The 21,577-nt window shown below is 36.2% G+C and overlaps 1 protein-coding gene across 1 annotated transcript in view; it reads left to right on the top strand.

The window, feature by feature from the left end:
- Positions 1-19,768, top strand: part of LOC136800894 (protein FAN-like) — a 74,705-nt gene extending 54,937 nt beyond the window's left edge. The window contains exons 16-37 of the mRNA XM_067057505.1: positions 852-931; positions 4,968-5,058; positions 5,233-5,296; positions 5,702-5,753; positions 6,503-6,623; positions 7,591-7,722; positions 8,157-8,199; positions 8,495-8,615; positions 9,377-9,503; positions 9,968-10,067; positions 10,937-10,995; positions 11,704-11,771; positions 14,127-14,194; positions 14,923-14,984; positions 15,423-15,484; positions 15,734-15,778; positions 16,267-16,360; positions 16,657-16,710; positions 16,907-16,945; positions 17,216-17,318; positions 17,626-17,735; positions 18,720-19,768. Of these exons, the coding sequence (XP_066913606.1) occupies positions 852-931; positions 4,968-5,058; positions 5,233-5,296; positions 5,702-5,753; positions 6,503-6,623; positions 7,591-7,722; positions 8,157-8,199; positions 8,495-8,615; positions 9,377-9,503; positions 9,968-10,067; positions 10,937-10,995; positions 11,704-11,771; positions 14,127-14,194; positions 14,923-14,984; positions 15,423-15,484; positions 15,734-15,778; positions 16,267-16,360; positions 16,657-16,710; positions 16,907-16,945; positions 17,216-17,318; positions 17,626-17,735; positions 18,720-18,805 (1,781 nt within the window). The 3' untranslated portion in view covers positions 18,806-19,768. The remainder of the gene's footprint in view (positions 1-851; positions 932-4,967; positions 5,059-5,232; positions 5,297-5,701; positions 5,754-6,502; positions 6,624-7,590; positions 7,723-8,156; positions 8,200-8,494; positions 8,616-9,376; positions 9,504-9,967; positions 10,068-10,936; positions 10,996-11,703; positions 11,772-14,126; positions 14,195-14,922; positions 14,985-15,422; positions 15,485-15,733; positions 15,779-16,266; positions 16,361-16,656; positions 16,711-16,906; positions 16,946-17,215; positions 17,319-17,625; positions 17,736-18,719) is intronic.
- The last annotated feature ends 1,809 nt before the right edge of the window (positions 19,769-21,577 follow it).

The following is a 21,577-nucleotide window of genomic DNA, read 5'->3' as shown; positions in this document are numbered from 1 at the left end:
CGTGCAAACGGGTTTGTTAAATGCAGATCGTAAAGTGAATACTTATGATAATCCGAGTTATCTGAAGGATTTTGAGAAACAGTCATCACACGATGGATCATACAGGATAGATACTTTTTAAGTGTTCCTCATTCATTGGTTAGGAATTTTCTTGGAGAGAGCATTTTGTTCATGATTTGCTTTGTATTGTCCAAATTTTATCTGATTTTATTATTGTTTTATTTTTACATGACAATATATAATAGTGTTCATACTTTACGATATCATTGAAATTACTGACCCCTCAGGCCCGAATAATGTGTAGTAGTATATCTGCGACCGCAGTCGGAGGCGACCCGAAGGCTCCTCTTTCGATAGCTATCTACCTAAAGGTAGGGGAGGGCGCCACTCTTTCTCCCCGGATTTCTCCACTTACCCTTGATCCTTCTCTTAGTTGTGCTGAGCATCAAGCAGAGAGGCATCAAGTACTATTTTGGGAATCTTTGGTATGACCCGGCTGGGGGTTGAACCCACAACCTTGCGAGCCGTAGCCGGATGCTCTACCACTGTACTACGTGTAGTACCTTATCTTAAACATGACTGTTTAACCCACTGGTAACTTTAGATTCAATAGAAAAAGTTGATATGTTAAAGCTGCTCCTTTGCCCTAAAACCCCACTTTCAATGTTTATTTTTGCGATTCACTTTAATTTACAATACTTTTTTTTTTGCGATATTGAGAAAGGTATTCAGTTTTTATCTATTTCTTCCCTTACTCAGCTTTTTTAAATGGGATGAGCTGCCCGCATGCCGTTCGTATTGTGTTATACTTTACAAAAGGTTTAAAAATATTTCATGTATTTATTTTTTAGATCTGCAGAATCCAGACACATTTCGAGATCTGACGAAACCCATTGGAGCATTGGACGAGAATCGTCTGAACCAACTAAAGGTATGCGTTGATAATTTTTGTTTATTTACCATATTGCATGTGTCATGTTTGTTAGGGAACCAGTTGAGGGACATTCAGGCAGAATGATCAACGTCGTTGCTAGGGTGGGTTTTAAGAAACACGACAAAACTATATGCTTTAAAGGTCGACAAGGGTAGAAATTTTAGGAAAAGCTAATGACCTCAACCATATTTTTTAGTATTTACGTGTTCAAATAACACAATAATCTAAAAACTTCAGTTACTTTACTTTGTCATTTTTTTACTACTGGTTTTTTGAGCTGGTAGTACCTTAGGCCACTTCTAACTTAGACCGTGAAAACTGAGTGAGAGACTCACAGACCCGGTGTGATCTCCTCACACTGGAATAATTGGCCGAAATATCGTTATAAGTGGAAATCCATACTCCAATTTTTGTCCCAGCTGAAAAAATCAAATAAACGAATCCCCACTAAAAAATATTGTGCTACTTTTTCTATCCCGGTTGAATCTTTTGACGTGAAAACAATAGAAGTCAAATCCCCAACCATGAAGAAAAACATGGAAGTATCGATGTCAACGTATGGTACATTACAAGTAAACACGATTGCCACTTTACCAACTGCAAATCTTCGCTAACACGTATAATAATCAATATGTATGTCACAATTGTGTGCGAATAACGAGACCCTTAAAAGGTAAAATCGGAGAAAACACGTACCATATGATGCAAAAGGAGATTGCTAAGAAAACGACGAAATCAAAAAACTTAAACACCAACTCAAAAACCGCGAAGTCATCAACAGCGACATCGAAAAAATCCGAACAGAAAAGATAAAAAACTTCGAAGCCAAAATAAGGAAAATGATAAAAGAAGAGATACAGCAGACAAAAGATTTTATGAAAGAGTCGTCACGTAAAACCTATGCTGATATAACCAAAGCACACAAGGAAAATCTTAAATCTGTTGTTGCGGAATAAAAAAGAAGAGAGAAAAAAGAGGCATTGAATCTAGGAAAAGAAACATCATAATTCATGGACTCCCTGAACAAATTGAAGAAACGAAAGAAAAAGATCAAGAAAAGGACAAAAAGAAATTGAGGATCTGCTCAAAGATATCGGCATCCGCGACATCAAACCAAAGCATCAACATCGTATTGGGTTCGAACATGAAAATGGGCTGAGGAAAAAGCGTCCAATAAAGGTGACCTTGCAAAGTGAAGAAGAAAAAGAAAGAATCATGAGCAACCTAAAAAAGTTGAAGTGCCTTGGATTTCAACTAAGCATCACCGATGATTTCACCATCAATGAAATAAGAAAATCTAAGAGATGTGCGAAAAAGCTAAGAGATGGAACTCTAAATGTGATTGTGATTTTATTTGGCGTGTGAGAAGAAGTCCCAGAACAGATAACCTTCGCTTGATAAAAACAAACAAAAACTTTGCCAACCAAAAGCTGTCAAAATCTAGCTTCAGTAGCAGCGACGATGAGTTGCCAACAAAACATATTTGCTTTTTTTTTAATTGTAAAGTAGCGTTGACTTTTATTAGCCTTTTTTGCTACCTTTTCGTCAACATGAAATAAACTATTACATACATATATCCCCGTCGTCGTTTCAATTTTGGTTGAGCTAAAAGTGAATGTTCGTTTGGATCACTTTTGAGTAGGTTCGATACGTTTAGACAAAGATCTATGATAAATGTATGTTGAATTTTCTTTAGATTTGTGAAATAGAAAATGTGGTACGAGGAAGAGTGGCTTAAACTAATTGGAAGATGCTCGAAAGGTTAAAAAGCAGATTAAATTCAATGCAAAATATATTTGGGGATGACAATCCCGCTGAATCCCGCTAGTTTTAAAGTTTATTTCCGAATCTCGACCTTTTTATTATTAATAACCTAGATTCCTGTTTATAGACGAAAAAACCCTCTAACGCCTACGTTTCGCCTATTTTTATCTTGTTGAGAAGTATCCTTCCCAACCCAGGGAATAAGCCCCCCCCCCCTTTAAACAGGTTTGATAAATTCAAAGAAGAACTTTTTGTATCTATAAAGGCTCGCTTACGCCCCTTATTTTTAACGCCTCTTCTCAAAAGGGCTCTTCTTGCCCCTTAACCCCCACTCTGCCGCTACGCCAATGTTTCCATTCCTCGTTTATTGAATAGGTCTAGAGCCATTTTGGATGCGGATGATTGCGAAACTTTAGTATCTTGTGGTTTGAAATTTGAAACGCAATCAAAGACCATTACTAGTAATTTAACACGATGCATATAATTACATAAAATTTAAGTGATTGAACAATGGTGATGCAGTAAACACAATTATGTTGATGTATAGAAAAGCAAATAAAGTCAAATAACATTGACTGTCATGGTGAATCAAATGACATGATATGTTACATAATATATATTTTTGCATTTTAGCATAGTAAACAACGGGTCAAAGAATGTTTCAGAAATCATTTTTGTGACAAGAAAACAGATAATATTGGCATCAGTAGCTTTCAAGCCGAAATGTCAGGTGATTTATTAGTCATAGGGGCAGGTACCCTTGGTCTACGCGTTGCGCGAATTTGGAAAAACCTGCACCCCGAAGCAAAGGTGACGTTAAAGAACAAATCACGGAACAATGAGAGAAGTCAGAGATTCGCCAGTGAAGGTTTTGTTTCAATAACAAAAGAGGAAGGACAATTATGTAAAGCGCCTTATGTTGTATTTTGCGCGCCATCAAGGAGTGACGATTCTACATACGTTGGTGATATAGAGCAAAGCCTGGAGGAGAACTGGCATTCAAAGCTTCTAGAATCCACTTTCGTTTTCACGTCATCGGGAGGTGTATATGATGATCGCTTCGGTGATGTCGTTAACGAAGAGAGTGTGACTGTTTTAACTCAACGGAATCAAAATTTGCTTGCGGGAGAAAAAATAGTGCTTCAGAGTAATGGATGTGTTTTGCGTCTCGGAGGTTTATATTCAAAAGAGCATGGCAGTCATCTTTACTGGAAGGGCGTTAAAATGCCAGTCAAACCGAAACATTGGATGAATCTATTGCATTATGATGATGCCGCCGTAGCTGTTATCAAATGTCTGCAAAACCCTGGTAACAATATAAAAGGAGAAATCTTTCTAGTTGCCGATGGGCACCCATTGTATATTCAAGATGTTGCAGATATAACAAAAGTCGATGCTCAATTTACTGGAGGTGATGGCATCGCTGGCAAAATTTATGATAATGACAAAATCAAGACAGTCCTTGGATGGAGACCAAAGCATATGAGTTTTAGAGAATTTTTCGTTGAACAGGATTGACCAAGGCTACTCTCGGGTGCCTAATAAAACAACTCCTCCCTTTTGTTAAGGAGAGAGAATAAGGTTATTAGACTTATCTGAACTATCCAAGGCAGTACTATACTATGGTAAAAGTAATCAAGTTTGTCTTAGAGCTGTATATATGAACTATAAAAATTTATAACATTGACATAGCTACAATTTTATTTATGTTATAATTTCAAGATTCGTCACTAATAGTCATTAAAAATCTTTTAATAAAAATTGTTTCTTCAAGATATTCATTACAGTATATGTTTTGAGTATCTCCTAGATTGCGTCTAATTATTTTGAATTCTTAAAGCTGAGGATTGATTGCCGGATGTGTCCTTCGTCCTGGTCACGTGGTGTATCTTGCCCTCGTTTTTTTTTACGATACGACACCGAATCCACTCTTATAAACATCAGTGCATAATTCTCAGGCAATCAAGATCAATGGCTCCTGGGCTCAGGAATCAGTATAAGAAATCCCAACCCTATCGGTTGTCCCCTGTCCACATGGTAGGACTGCCCCTACGAAGTCTTTCGGCGTTATAGTGTGACTCTCGAGATTCAACCCTGACCACAACTGTGAATCCTCGTCCACAGAGAAACTGACGGTGACTAGTGAGAAAAAAATGAAAAAATAAAAGGGCGGACTGAAACTACATTATAGGTGTAACCTACCTGTAATTTTGTACCATGCGGTGTTGGTGATAAAAAAGAATCTTGAAACAATATCCTTTTTTTGTAGTCACGATGCGAAACGATGGCGGAACCGAAATTCTTATATGGATCGCATTATTCCAGTCCTGGTTTTGTACTCTTCTATCTCGTCCGTGTTGGTAAGATTTAACTTACTTGTCTTAGTAGCATATATTTATAGACCCCAGATCATGGTCTTTAGTGTTGCGTCCTGTTGGAAGGAGAGGCAATCATCTGTATTTTCGAACTAGAAAAGGATTCGATCCAACCGTCCATAACCTAAATTATTATTTTCTTTTGGTTTTTCTGATCAGCGCCGGAATACATGCTTTGTTTACAAAATGGAAAATTTGATCATCCTGACAGACTTTTTAACAGGTATACTCAATAGTTCTATCTATGGTTTTTTCCATAAATATTTGTATACCGTATTACTTCGAATAAACACCCCCTTCTTTCAGACACCCCCCCCCCCCTAAAGGAAAAATATTCAATAAACGCCTCCCCTTTGCTTTGATAATATACTGGGTACATCTTGTGAATATCATGAATTCAAAATTGACTATTTTCTCTAATTTCATGGATTGCTCGGAATAGACTTGGTTGCGATGACCGAGTGGTCAATGCGTTTCTGGTTCAAATCCCCATTGATAGCCGAGCCGGCAAACCGTTGACCTCGTAAAAATAATGGCTTAAAGTAACAGATTGCTGAGCTGCCAAAGTAAAGTATAGACTCCACGTAGACTACACTTGAATTATTTTCTGTTTACTTTTCCACCATAGTATGTCGAGCACGTGGAAGAACTGCTGCGTTGGATACTCCGATTTCAAAGAGGTATAAAAATAGAACCCTTATTTCTTGAGATGGGGAAAATTTACTATTGCATACATTATTGATATACATTATCTGACGTTGCTTTTGTTTTTTGTCAAAATATTTTTTTGACATTTTTCCACATCCTCAAAATTTAAATATCAAACTCTTGAGTAGCCGTTAACGTATGCGATATAGCTGAAGACTAAAAGAGAATCCTAAATCTTTCCTAGGCAAAGGAATTTGATTCCCTTAGATTTTGGGGAATATTATTCTCAATCTCTAGTATTTGTGTGGACTGTTCAACTTAGGTTGGAGAAGAGTGACTTCAAATTGAAACGCGCCTTTAAACTTAAACTACTGTAATGTCCACAGATATCTTAAATAAAGCACTAGATAGAGCTACTCCGTCCCTATTTGAATCAAAATAATCCGCCATCTTTGATTAGTAGACCATAGTTCGGTGTCGGCAATTTGATCGATCAAGCCTATCTTTCGCCTGGTCGCTTCGCGCCATTCAGGTTTTTTTGCTTGGTTGAACAAATTGCCGGTACCGAACTGTAGGCTTTTGTCAACTACTTTCAGCAAAGATGGTGCGTTACCTGCCGTTGCTTGGGAAATACAGAGTAGCTCTATCTAGTGTTTTATATAAAATATCTATGGTGCAATACCTCATTTTCTTACCTCTGGCGATATCACGTTCACCTTTCAGAATAGCTGGTTGATAAGGTATTTCTATTCACACGTTCCTTTCTTTTTTCTTTCATCAGTTGATTCCGGAGTTTTATGATTCTGATGGAGCGTTCTTGGAGAATCTAAACCAATTAAAGCTTGGCATAAAACACGATGGAAGTCAAGTCAATGACGTCATCTTACCACCTTGGGCTAACGGTAAGATTTTCGCCTTTGACGGTTCTATTATCTGTCAATCTTCGTGTTTTACCTACCGGGCGTTTCAAAGGAAAAGTGAATAACTTTGAATACACCTTTTCGATCGTAGTCGCGTGGTCAGGTGTGTGCCACTTTATTATTTATTTATCTCCCTAAACTAGATCCAAATCTTTTTTTTACACCTTTTTCTATTGTTTATAGGTGCGAAAAAAAGACTGGGACGGTTTTAGGGTGGTAAAACGGACAAAATATTGGCCGCGTGGCAATAGACGATATCGGCTTAACGAAATTCTCCCCGAATGATTACGCATTGCGCAAAAAAATTCAGTAAGTCAATATTGTCCGTGAATTTTTTTGTGCAATGCATCAGGGGTAATCATTCGGGGAGAATTCGGAAAGCCGATATCGTCTATTTGGCGGCTACGATCGCAAAATTGTATTGAGATTCTGATATACCTAGAAATACACCACTCTTAAACCTTCACCGCTGTGAAGAAAAATGGCATGCTAATTTAATTTGTCAGCTATCATACATTAGATTTGCCTCGTCCTTTCAATACCAAATGAAAATACGAAGAAAGTCGTTCAAAGAACGTCATTTTTAAGGAGAAACGGACTACACACATTTCTCGGTACAACGCTCAATCTTTTTGTAAGCCTAAAGGATATAAAATTGCGCAGCAAAGGTCAGTGGCTGGTTTTTCTTAACTTAAGTCGCACTAGAATCTGAAAAAAATTGGCTGATCTTTTTGTGTGTCTGGCCCATTAAGCTTTTCAGTAGGCTGGTTACTTCATAAATTTTGGAAAATTTGCACACTTTATTTTAAACAAGTGCTGTTAAGATGTTTGAAAGGAATACAGTTGTTTTGAACTAAACCTCACCCTCTTCAAATTTGAATTAAGGAACGCCAACTTCAATGGACTTTCTTTGCTTCTTTTCATAAATTATTGATTCCACCTTATTTAGATTCTAAAGATTTTATCAAGAAATGTCGAGAAGCGTTGGAATGTGATTATGTATCTGAGAGGATACATCATTGGATCGATTTGGTGTTTGGTTACAAACAAACTGGTGATGAAGCATGGAAAGCTGACAACGGTACGCAATTTATGATTCATTCAAAATGGAAATAATGCCTAATATCTTTTAAGAAGCGATGACTGACTGAGTGCCGTCAACCCTATAAACTAAAGTTCACGGTTCAAAGCCCTGCACCTTCTTTTGTTCAGCGTTCTGGGTGTGGACCCCGTTAAAGTCCTGATTTGTTATCTACTTAAAATATCGACTCCATCTATTTGTCAACCTATCTTTCTACCTCTTTTAAGTCTTGCGACCGCAGTCGGAGGCGACTTGAAGGGTACCACTTTTCTGACCTGCATTGCTCTTCTCATAATTCTCTATTATTGCTTAGCAAAGAGGATATAAGTACAGCTTTTTAAAACTTTTGACATGCCCTTGTCACGGATTGAACCCTTGACCTTGCAACTTTGCTCTACTTATTCACAATGACCGCTTAATATTTTATTTTACAGTTTTCTACTATTTAACATACGAAGGAGCTGTTGATCTTGACAAGTAAGTTCTTTTTCCCGAGTTTTTTCAAACTTCTGCGTGTTTTTACTGCATTGGAGTTTTCACTGTACAAAATTAGGGATTTTTCATCTGTCAATATCTTCATAAAACCACTTTTTTCTCGTATGTTTCCAAGAATTAAAGTAACACTTTTTTTTTAAATACAGTAATTTTTGCTGACGATCAACTGTTCTTATTTTAATGATCCAATGGTCAATTAGTCAACTATCTAATTGGGTTGAGCTTCCGAAAATGGATAACTCCATCGACACCTCCAAATTTTGTTTTTGTTTTGCAGCTTGAACAGCGTGGAGGACAAGTTATGTTACGAAGCACAAATAATGGAGTTCGGTCAAACACCAAAACAGTTGTTTAAAAAACCGCATCCCAAGAGAACGAAGAATGATGTCGATTCACAGGTGATGAGCATTTTCGTATTGGAAAATCTTTTAGAAACCACTTCCATATATATTTCCATCATATTGGAGGATATTTTCGTAAATGGCCGAAACTTGTGTAGGTTGAAAACTGAGGAACAGATCATGTGTTTTGTGAAAGTACCTATTTGTGATTGACTCATATTGAATTGCTACTACTTCTTTCCAACCTGACTCGTATTGAGTTCCATTCTTCCAGAGGTCGTTTTAGATCTTACACGTCCCCTTCCCACTGGAAAAATTGGCCAAAATATCATCCCCAGCGGAAAATTATACTCTTATTTTTGTCCCCACTGAAAATAATCCGATAAGCAAATCCTCACTGTAAAATATAGTGCTATTTTTTCCATCCCCGCTGATTTTTCTGGCTCGAAAACAATGGAATTCAAATCCCCAGTCATAAAAAACATGGTGATGTCATTCCCCACCGAGTTTTTGTCCATTATTTTAACCCCACTGGCCGAACAAATTCTACCGGGTATGTGAGAAGGGTGTGTCGTCAAATTTTTAATTTGATGGATCTCGATTTCATCATATTATTATTTCCATTTCTTAACAAACCTTATAGCCTTTTTGTGGATATTCATTCTCGATATTTGTTGTGATTTGTCTTGTCTTTTTTTTGTGGGTTTTAGGTAGTTGTAGTTGAAGGTTTCATACTTCTAGACTTATAGTGGTTCCGGATGATGAAAGCCACTGTAATAGAACACATGATGTAGAATTATATCTTACGTTTATTATAGCCTGTTCACCAGTTTTCGATCGACTCTTTATCGCTGTCTGAAGAAGTACCGTCGAACAGTAACCAGAGCGGTGAGGAGAAATTCAAACAAGCACCTGAGATAGAAATACCTACTGTTGAATTAAACGGTAATGATATTTCGTTTAGATATTATTTATCTCATTTCATCCGTTTTTTATCGTATATGTAGCTAATCTCAAAATCATTAATGGGGAATTTGATTGACCTCGAACTATGACCACTTTTAAAGGTTTTAAAAGGGGTGGATGATGTTCCGCCCCCCTCCCCTCTGGATAATTATTCTTCAAAAAAGCCCAGATCAATTAGGACTAATACCCAATAAGATTTGTACTTTTCAATAGTTTACCTTTGAAGCTGGAACTGCTGGTACAGCCGATAATCTCCAGAAAACAGTGCTTTTAATATAACCCCAAGCAGCTCCAAGCAACTTTTTGTCACCATTATTTATTTCTAAAAACCCGCAATTCTATTTCTCATTTTTCTCTATATTTCCTATTATTGACAGTCTTCATAAGAGGTTCAATCAGCAGCTCGCTTGTCTTAATGGACTCTCCCTTCTCTTTTATTCTAGAGATCATTTCACCAGTCAAGATAGAAACTACAAATGAACCATCTAATTTGAAATGGGTTGAGAAAATAGGACTCAGTTACGCTCACAAACTTCACAAAGGGTAAAATACCTTATCGGCCAAAACTTAGTCGGCCTTAATTTTAGTCGGCCTTAATTATTAGTCGGCCCTAATTTTAGTCACCTCGTCAAAATTTAGTCACTAAGGGCCGACTAATAGTTAAGTTTTAGGCATTTCTAAATTTTTAGTCGGCCCTAATTTTAGTCACCAAGCCAAAATTTAGTCACTTAGGGCCGACTAATTTTTGGCCGATAAGGTAGTGCATTCTAAATCCCACGGTATTATCTGGCGCTATCAGGAAGCATCGAAAAGCTGATCATACGCAGGAAACGGGGTTGTCTTTAATCATATAACCAGCTCGTCGGTAAAGTGGGGATTTTTTGAGGGATTGTCTTACTCCACCGCTTGAACTAGGGGTGATTTCTTAAGATCTGTAACATCTACATCGGAACTTTAAATTTCTACTGTGTGATTTTACAAATCAAGAGAATCTCCTTTTACTCCCAGAATCCGAACTGCTCCACAGAGGATTTTCATGTTTTTTTAAGTTTCGTAGTTTCACTTACGTAAATGCGAACATAAAATACGTAACTTAACAAAATATGAACAAACCTCTATTTGAAACAAATTCTCCGTTTTGTACTCCGTGTCGAAAGCTCTACCTTACTTTTCATTCATTTTTTCATTTCCATGGTCTTTTGCCTTCATGTAATAAATTTAACAAAGAGAAATAGAAAAAGTAAAAAAGGAAAGCAGGCCAGGAAATAACCAACCACCTAGATGCAAGGCATCTAATCAAAGGAATGGCGACCTGTAATAGTAACACCTGTTGAGCTTAGAATTTGGACCTGCTCTGACACTTTCCCTAATAAGCAAGCTTTTGAAATGATATCTCTTTATTTGTATTTTAGAGCAATATATGATATTGGCATTACAAGAGATGGCAAATTCGTGTATTCGGTCTCTTTGGGTATGCTGCAATTGTTTCATTTGAATATTCCAGAGACTGTGTTATAAAGCGCTTGTTTCTTACACTGTCGAGGTTTGAGACAAGTTATTGCTGTCCGCACCAACAAGCTTGTTACAACCAAGGTCCTTTCTGCGTAACAACGGGAACAACGGAACCAAGGGAGGACCTAGAACTTCTCTTTACTCGCCCGATAGGATGCTTTCTTTGCTATTCTCTTCGTTTCATTTCTTTGTGATTTCATTCTTTAGTGATTTTCATTTGTACCGTTCTTGTGAAATCTTCGCTCACACTGATAGAACTTCTCTTTACTCGCCCGATAGGATGCTTTCTTTGCTATTCTCTTCGTTTCATTTCTTTGTGATTTCATTCCTTAGTGATTTTCATTCGTACCGTTCTTGTGAAATCTTCGCTCACACTGATTTTATACTTTAAGGGTAGAAAATTTCGCAGCCAGAAAGTTTCGCGAAGTCAAGTTTCGCAAATTATGGTTTAGCCGAAATTTCACAGACAGAACTTTCGCCAATTCATATAAAATTTACCTTTTTTGGTAACAAAAACTTGAAAAAAACGCGTTTTTCAGGTTTAATTTCTTACCTTGCAGAAACTTTCGCGAAAAAGGATCAAAATCGCGAAAGTTTCTGCCCTTAAAGTAGTTTTATAAAGAAAATTACTCGTGTACACCAGAATTGAATTGTTTTTTACCTCTAGATATGCAACTAAAAATGTTTTCCTTGGAAGAAAAGAAACAGATTCGAAGCATGGGTCTCTCAAATATGGTAACTGATTTAAAAAACTCTCATGTTTCCAATATGACTTTTAAGTTTTGTTCGTTTGAATGGGAGACAGAACTGATTGCTGCCCCAGTAGTTCACTTGACGGCGTTATTAGGGTCTTTTCTTTCCAGCGTAAAAGCTTGTTTCAATTTTTTCCGGGCTCTATCGTGTAGTTTAAGGTTTGGACGTGGTTAACTTGAGACCTTTAACCCCTTAACGTTTCGACGATGTTCCATGGAATGAAATTCCGTCATTAGCCGTTTTGTTTGGCACATTTATTAATCGAGATGAACACAAAAGAATGTGGCGTAATCACTACTAACCCGATCACCATTCCTCACGGACATCTCCATTCCTCACTATTCCTCTTCTATTCCTCACCATTCCTCAGCGTTCCTCGAACGTTCCTCAGGAATGGATATTTCAAAACTTTGTTTTAGCATTCCTCATCTATTCCTCGAACGTTCCTGAGGAATGGACATTTATGACGTTATTCTTAAGCGTTCCTCACTCGTTCCTCGAACGTTCCTCAGGAATGGAGATATTTCAACTTCATTTCAGCATTCCTCATCTATTCCTCGAACGTTCCTCAGGAATGGACATTTCTGACGTAATTTTTAGGTGTTCCTCACTCGTTCCTTGAACATTCCTCAGGAATGGACTTTCATGACGTTATTTTCAAGCATCCCTCACTCGTTCCTCAGGAATGGACATTTCTGACGTTATTTTTAAACGTTCCTCACTCGTCCCTCGAACGTTCCTCAGAAATGGAGTTTCATGACGTTATTTTTAAGCGTTCCTCACTCGTTCCTCACTCGTTCCTCGAACGTTCCTCAGGAATGGAGATATTTATTTTTCACTTTATTGTTCCTCATAGAGTCATCTATTCCTCGAACGTTCCTCAGGAATGGACATTCATGTAAAGTGTTCATCACTTTTACGTATTTTATTATGCCCAATACAATTATTGGTTAATTCTTTTGCAATTATTCAAATTATAATTATAATTAGACACGTGAAAGATTTTTTGAAACGTCAAAATAAATCATCGTATTTGCAGCCGAAAAAACGAGTTTAGAAACCAAAACTTCATGCTCAAACACAAATACACTCCTGTGCCACAGACCCACCGAGACCTCATCCCTACTGGAAAACTTTGCAAAAATTCGTCCCTGGTGGGAAAATACCCTGGAATTTCATCCCCATTCGAGATTCAATGTTTAAGAATTGCACTCCAAAACCATCCCCACTGGATTTTTGTTCCACCTTGGAACAATAAAACTCCTATCCCCATTGAGGAAAAAGTTCCACCGGGGCTGTGAAACATCTATCTCATCAAAAAATTGAGTAATTTGGCTAAGAACATTGATGTATGCTTATTAATAGTGGTTCTTATAGATAAAGATGCGTTTTTTGAGCTGAAAAATCTTTTTTGCAAAAATCTGCTTCAGCCATCTTTTACCTACGATAATACCCTCCTTGCATGCAAGAAAGTGAAAGAACTAATGATCCAATCGGGCTCTGTCACATTCGAGGGTTTGTTAGTCATGCACCTTTGTGCCAAAATCAGAAACTTTGAATGAGCCAATCTTGAGAAAAGTTGGTAACAAACGGACGCACGAATATTATAATTTAGGGTTATAATTTAGCTTCCGTTACTAATGTGTTCTAAAGGACAAAAGTATTTCTCTAGCCCTCTCTCTTTCTCTGGAGGCAGAGCCTGAAATTTTAAACGACATAAAAGTTTTTGATATTGAATATCTTATCCATGAAAATGTATTAACAGCTCCGAAAATGTCTTTTCCTGAGGAACAAACGAGGAACACTTTTAAATAACGTCATGAATGCCCATTCTTCAGGAACGTTCGAGGAATAGATGAGGAACGATAAAGTGAAGAAGAAATATCTCCATTCCTGAGGAACGAGTGAGGAACGCTTAAAAATAATGTCAGAAATGTCCATTCCTGAGGAACGTTCGAGGAATGAGTGAGGAACGCTTAAAATTAACGTCATAAATGTCCATTCCTGAGGAACGTTCGAGGAATAGATGAGGAATGCTGAAATGAAGTTGAAATATCTCCATTCCTGAGGAACGTTCGAGGAACGAGTGAGGAACGCTTAAGAATAACGTCATAAATTTCCATTCCTCAGGAACGTTCGAGGAATAGATGAGGAATGCTAAAACAAAGTTTTGAAATATCCATTCCTGAGGAACGTTCGAGGAACGCTGAGGAATAGAAGAGGAATAGTGAGGAATGGAGATGTCCGTGAGGAATGGTGATCGGGTTAGTAGTGAATCAGGGGGTAAAAGATCTTTATCGAGAATTCTAACACTATAGTTTATATATTTTTTTATAGTCACTGGCGTGTTGTCTACTACTGGATGATGAAAAACACATTTTGATTGGCTCTTGGGATAACAATATGTAAGTCGAGTTTGCATGTCGATTGGCAGAACTGTTTATATCTATTTATATCAAACCCCCCCCCCCCCCAAGCGGACATTCAATTCACGCAATCACACATATTTTTTTCACGCAAGTGAAAAAGCCAATTCACGAATTCACGCGAACCACTGAGGACCGTGTATAAATGAAGGGAACGACTAATCGCTAATCGCTAATCGCTAATACACCTATTTCCTATTAGCAGATTCATGCAAAAGTCACGAAAAAACGTCGAGTAAACAAACTTTTGATTGGCGGAGGCATGCAAAGATTACCTCATACTCTGGACATTTTGAAAAATATGCTTGTATATGCAATATTTCAGCCAATCAGAGACTTTCTCGACGTTTTTCGTGACTTTTTTACATGAATCCGCTAATAGGAAACACGTGTATTCATAGATGAAACAGCCGCAGCAATTTACAAAACCGCAATAATTCTATACCTATAAGACCAAGTAAGAAAATGTTTAGCCTATATACGGCTAGGAGCGGCAAATCACTGGACAAAAAATATACGACATAGCGTTTTAAATATTTACATATGACAGTGATTTGATATTCGGTTTATTGAGCACTCTCTGTAATGAGTTTGGATCCATGGGTGAAAGCAGCCTGTTTTTATCGAAGATTATTCCCCCTTTACAAAAAAGCCTAATCTGACTTTTTGTTTAATTTAGGCTCTGACAAAATTTTGACTCATTTTAGATATACCTACTCAATAGACTTTGCAAGAGCCATCAACTCAACACAAGCACACCACGACGCAGGTATAATGTTTGTCATTCTCCCGATTTTCAAAATGTTTTTACTTTGGGTATTTTGAAAGGCTTGAACTATTCTTAAAGGAAGAAATATCTTGGCGGAAATTTAATTTGGCGGATGTTTGAAAAAAGTTCTTTTCAGCGGAGATTGGATTTGATGGATGGCTAGAAAAATAGTTGGAATTTAACTTGGCAGTTGAAGGCTATTTTGACCGAATTTTGGGAAGTATTAAAATAATTTCAGTTTGAATTTAGATTTCGGCTGAATCCGCCTAAATCTCTTCCTTCAATGAATAAATAGTTTTAAACCCTTTTTTCGTGTCTCTAGTTTTCTAATGCCCCGATATTTTGCAATTATAAAACTATGGAAGGAAATCTTAAGTGCATGCGTGGGCGGAATTTTTGGAATTGATTTTTTGTGATTCCTATTTTTATGTTTCTCAGTGACAAAGTTACGTCATACGAAAGATTACGTCATCTCGTCCTCGTGGGATTCTACGGTGAAGGTAAAATTTATATATCTTTTCTGTAGATGTATTATTTTTTCCTCATTTCCTTTCCCTCTTCTTTTTTTGCTTCGCCCATACCTCGCACGCCCGAACGCACCCGACTTTCTAAATCCCTCACTCGTTTACTCTCTCTGTATTATAATGCATTGCCTTGGTATTGACAATAAGATCTAATTGTGTTATTAAAGGTTCCAAACATCTCTTGTCAAGAGTCTGGATTGCATAAAGTCTTTTCTTCCATAACAGGTTTGGAAATTCAGTGCCGACAGCTCCAGTAAATTTGAGTTTTTCGTAAGTATAGTATCTCCGAACAAATTAGACAGTGCTTTTAAAAAGAAATCAAACTTTCTTTCAAAATTTCTTTCTATCAGTGTTTTTTATTTTCTATTGGCCACTTCACGGTCGAAATGAATCATGGGTAATCCGCTTCCCGTTGATTAGACGCAAAAACATTCCAAATTTTAGACCAACAGAAATTTGTTATCAGAGCGCGATTGTCCTGATTACCCAAGAATCATTTCGACATGTTTTTTATAAGCATACACAAATCTTAAAACTGGCTCGGATATGCAAAAATCGGGAGATTGACAAGGCCGAATAATTCTTGTTGGATGCTTATGTCCAAAATAGTAGGGAAATTCCGAACATCCGTAAAATTCTAATCCGAAAAAGAAGGCTCAATGCAATGCTTAGCATGCGCTTAAATTGTTGCTATATATCTGAGCCTATAAATGCTTATAAGTACGATACTAATAATAAAGCATTCCTCTTTTACATAGGACGAGTTGGACCATGATACTGAGGTGATGTGTTGTGATGTACACACCGATGTCAATAATGGAACTGCCCACCTCGTTACCGGTACAAAAGATGGTAAGACCTTTCCTTCTCTATGGAAAAGTCGTACATACACGTTTCTTTTTTATAAATAAGAACAAGATACAAGAATATAAGGCTTCGATGGCCAAAACATTAAGTTGAGAGCATTTTAAGGCTTCGCGAACTCGAAACAAAATTACTCACTAAATGGTGAAAATAATTTAAAAACTTAAGAATATCCGAAGGTTTCGAAAATTTTGTCGAACCAGTAACCTTGCTTACCTCAACCAGATATTCTCACTTTATGCTAAGGCTGTCATAATTGAGATATTAATCTTTACATTTTTCAGGAACCATATTCATTTGGGATTTGTCAACATTTTCATTACAAAGTCAGCTGCAATGTAAGTATTGAAAATGTAACCTCAAATAAAGCTTGGTGTAGGTTGGAAAATGGAATTGCGAATGGGTATTTTTATAATGTAATAGATTAAAAACAGTATTAAACAATTTGTAAACCATCTTTGTTAATAGTTTAAAAAAAACTTTGCGAGTCTTCCTTCTACTGACTGATTGACCCTTGAATTTTATTACTTTCAGTGCACACAGATGAAGTGACGGGTGTCCTGTACAGTAAAGGTAAAACAGCCTCGTTTTGATTGCATTACAGAGGCGGTTCTGAGGAGGGCCAAATTTAATGAAGGGGATGCATTATTTCCTAAAGGAATATGACTAAAAGAAACACCCTCCATCATAGATATAGAACACCCTCTCGGATACACCACTGTATCGTGGGAGAAATTATTTGAGGAAAAGTTTGATTAAATTCTGAGGGAAGTTTTGCACCACTGTGTTTACTTTCAATCATTTTTTATTTTTGAATTTTGAATGTATTCATTTATTTTTCAGATGGTTCAAGAATCTTGACTTGTAGCACAGACCAATATATCAAAGTGATCGATATTTCAACTGAAGTCGAAGTCTTCTCAAAAGAAATGAACGATCCTATAAAGTAAGTGACCGGAACTTTATGTGGATCGTGGTGTAGTTTGCAAAGCACGGAAAATTAATTTCCTATTTAACGGCTAAAATTGCTCGTTCGAAAGTGGCAGCATTTGAGAAAGATTTATCAAACATCAATCGCATAACATCAATCGAATTCACATTTTTTTGTTGATTCGATTCGTTTCGATTGCCTTTGGAATTGTTTTTTTGTTCAGTTAATTTCATTGCTAGTCGAAGTTCATGTTCAATTAACAAACGGGGGAAGGACTTTATTATAGGACACGCGAGATAAAGATTTACTTTACATTCTTTAGGTGTAGTTGTTGGGACGGCCAGATTGTCATCCTTGGTATGAATAATGGTGACGTCATCATTCTTGATCTTATCAACCCTAGTAATTACAACAAACTCAAATCACACAAAGGTATGCACGCTGGCTCTTATTAAACGCCCCTGTCATCCGCCCTTTCAAAATTTTAGGCTCATGCTTCCCTGTTTTAACCCCCCTTCAATAAATTTGAAAACATGAATCATTATTACCGACCTAAAACAATATTAGCGTTTTGATTGGTCGAGATCATCGAGATATTTGCGATATTTCATATTTTTCTAGTATGGAAATATGACCGCGTTGACTAGGTAAGCGACGGGAGAAAAATACATAAAGCTAAAGGTCAGCAAGTCCAGTCATCAAACTCGTTCCAAAGTTCGCTTATATATATGATCACTCTGATAGTGCTCACAAATCTATCACGTCCATATCATTACAATCAAAAAAGGGATCCACATAAAATTTAGCATATTTTTCTATAATACGAATATCGCGATATTGTACTCATTCAACAATCCGTTTCGTTAATTATGTTGGAACAGATTATATTCCAGTAGCCTGTACCACCCCACCCACGGGCGTTTTTTATATTTTGAAAAAACTTGCCGTGTGTCGGTATGTTTGGGTTAGCGAGATTCTGTGTCTCAGTTTGTCCAAGTTTGCTGGGGACAAAATCCTAAAAAACAAAAGCGTTGGAGTCCTCCTTTTAAAAATGAAAAATACCATTGCATTGATGCGTTAAATTTAACCTCACTTTAGTTGAGCTAGATTGAATACTAAAATTAGCTACGCTCCACCGTATAGACGTCAGAGATTTGCGTAAAAATTGAAATTAATATATTGTATATAAATTATAAAAATGTCTGAGGCACGGAATGTTGCTTAACCGTAACAATCCGAACTTCGCGTTATCTTTTAAGTCAGCGAAGAAGAGTTTGGTACAGGCTAATATGCCAGCATCACGTCCTGTTTTTAAATGACACGTTCCTCTTGGAATCTGTCTACAAATTATTTTATTGGTCGTTAAAATATTTTTGCATCTATTTTTGTATTTCAGGTTCTATTTTTGTATTTCAGGTGCTGTACATAGCCTGGCGGTTTGTCAGAAAGGAAAATTTTTAGTGAGTGGTGGAGAAGATGGTTACTTGGCTGTTTGGAGGTGATAAAGGGTGTTTTGTTCACGCGGACCGCATCAACGCCCTCGAATTCTTGTTGTCTTCTTCAGACAAATTGACATTTAAAAAAGAAAAATTATTTTCAACTTTCGTTTTTGGTTTCACATACACAATTTTGACGTATTGCCTCCGAATTTGGATATATAATTCAAGTTTTTTACTGACGAAAAAAGGTAACGAACCTTTGTTCGTTAGAAATATGCGGCACTGGCATAATATGATTGTCAAACTTAGTCCTTAAAAGATGCGTTGCACAACAAAGGCTATTATTATACAACAAGAATAGTTTAGGGTTCTCTAATTTTTCGATTTTTTCCCTCAATTAGGCACATAACAGTAACAACCTTATTTTGAGGGTATTTAGAGATACAATTTCCAAACCCCCTCTAAGTTAGTCCCTTTGTTTATCATTATTTAAACGCACACTTTATTTCGACCAACCCCTCTCCGTATATTAGGCACCTAAGAGTAGTCATTTCCGCGTATACACGTTTTTTTATAAGAACATATAAAATGTTCTTAACTTTTTAAGTTTTAAGCCTAAAAATGTTCTTAGCATTTTTTTATTTTATGTTCACCATTTTGTGGGTATTTTTGTTCATTTTCTTAAGAAATTGGCCGTTTTAGACTCCACAAAGCCTTAAAATGTTCTTAAGTTGTTCTTAACATTTTGGCCATCGAGGCCTGATGTTCTTATATAGTTTGTTCTTATAAAAAAACGTGTAGAGAATTTTCCAAGAATTAAAATAAATTGATGATTTCTTGTGATATAGTCCTATCCCTGATTTTTTCTTTCTATATTTACTTACCGATGATAATTTTATACGACGATAAGAATTTTTTCATATCTATGATTTCTTTTGTAAAATAATTTCTTGATCATTTTTAACGAATTAGTTTTTCCCTAAAATTATTTTAATATATTTTTGCTGGAAAATGCATTTAACCAGATATGATAGTTTGGATTTACTGGATTTCACGCTTTTATTTTTTGTAAGAACCTATTCTTCAGTTGTTCTTAATATGCAAAGTTAAAAAGTGGCCTTTACAGTAACTAAACTTAGTGATTTTCAAATATATTTTTAAAATCTGAGCCTGACTTTGGCTTAATTGCTTTTGTCAACTTATCACCTAAACTCAAACGAAAATATCTTAATTTATTCATTTATCATCTTGTTCAACATCATATACCCTTTTTTATAAGAGTGGTGTTTCTATTTCATCATAGGTATCCTTAATACCTTTCTGGGAAAAATCATCCTGAAATAGTCTTACGGTATTCTTAGGCGATTCTTAGGTTAGTATCCAAGCCCTAAATTTAACATGTAATACATAACTCAAGATAGAATGTAATTTTTGTAAAGATTTAGAGCCTTACTGGGGTTAATTGGTAATTTACAGTGAAAAATGCTCAATTCTATGATGATGTCATTTTTAACATATCCTTAAAGGTTTTATTATTACATAAATTTTCCCGTTTCATATCAGACACATATTTCATATCAGGACAATGTCTGCCTATTGTTATATTATGCTGATATAAACAAAAAAATGTTTTTCTTTCCCTCTTTCTGATCATCTTGCTCCACATCCGTCTCAATGCAATGTGAAAAAGCTTGTAAATTAAAATGATGAGTAAGCAAACGATATCACTCTAATCATGTTCATGCTCTAATTTAAAAGCAAAACCTTTAATATTTTTTAGAAAATTTAATAGAATTTTCTTATATAGTAAAGCGTTCAGTAGGTCAGCCTTAGAGCCTTGGTCGTGTGACGAAAGCACATTTCCTGTTAGTGTGCTTATAACAAAAACGTATAAATGAATTTGATTGTTATTTCTTTACATGTTTGCGTCCCAGAGGAGCTACGTGTCAATCTACCAAGATTTTTCATGCAACTTAAAAAAAAGTTTTAATGATTGTGCTTTGCGCATTCCAGTTGTTGTGTGTATGTCATGTAGAGGCAGTAAAGTTTGCAAGAGAGAGGAGAAATTTTCGTCGAAGTTTTTTGCAGTGTATTCTAATGGTTTTATTTGTTTTTACTTAAAGGAAGAATAAATTTTTCTCGAGTGCTTCGTAACAGCTTGATCTGTGAGAAAACACTTTTTCATGCTCTGAGCTTTTGTTGTTTTGTGAACCTGAAAAAATGACCTTTTTATCTAGAGAGAATATTTCTTGACCATTTTTCAGAGAAAATGTTGGATTCTTTTGTATTTTTAAAGAAAATGAATGTTATGTCGTTTTGTATATCTCAGATAAGTTTGTTTAGCATTCTTCAAGAAAATATTAGATCTAAATCGGATTGGATTTTATTTTTCGAAGAAGAGTCAAATTGTTTAGTATTTTCCATGGAAAAGCTCAGCACAAAAAACATATATTTTGTATTTCTCAAGGAAATTCTCAGCTCTCAAAAAACTTTTCTGCAACGAAAATCTCTGATACCTGATAGTTTTGCATTCTTCATGAAAAATCTCTAATTGTTTTCATTTCAATGGTTTTAAACTGATGATGGTGGTCGGATGACACCGAAACGTCTTGAATAAATTTTGATTTTATGAAAATAAAATGAAGACGCTTCTGTGTTTGAAATTTTTATTGAACTCATTCAGGAGGATCAACAAATTTGATCTAATTGTTTTGTATTTCTCAAGGAAGATCTCAAAGGGTTTTGCATTTCCAAAAGACAATCTCAGATTGACCTGTATTTAGCAACATATTTTTCTTCAAAGAAATGTCTGATCGTTTTGTATCTTTTAAGGAA

Source organism: Clytia hemisphaerica, unplaced genomic scaffold (assembly GCF_902728285.1).
Source record: "Clytia hemisphaerica strain Z4C2 unplaced genomic scaffold, Clytia hemisphaerica genome assembly, whole genome shotgun sequence".
Classification (NCBI taxonomy): Eukaryota; Metazoa; Cnidaria; class Hydrozoa; order Leptothecata; family Clytiidae; genus Clytia; species Clytia hemisphaerica.
Note: the sequence above shows the minus strand (reverse complement) of the source record. Positions and strands in the feature narration are given on the sequence as shown.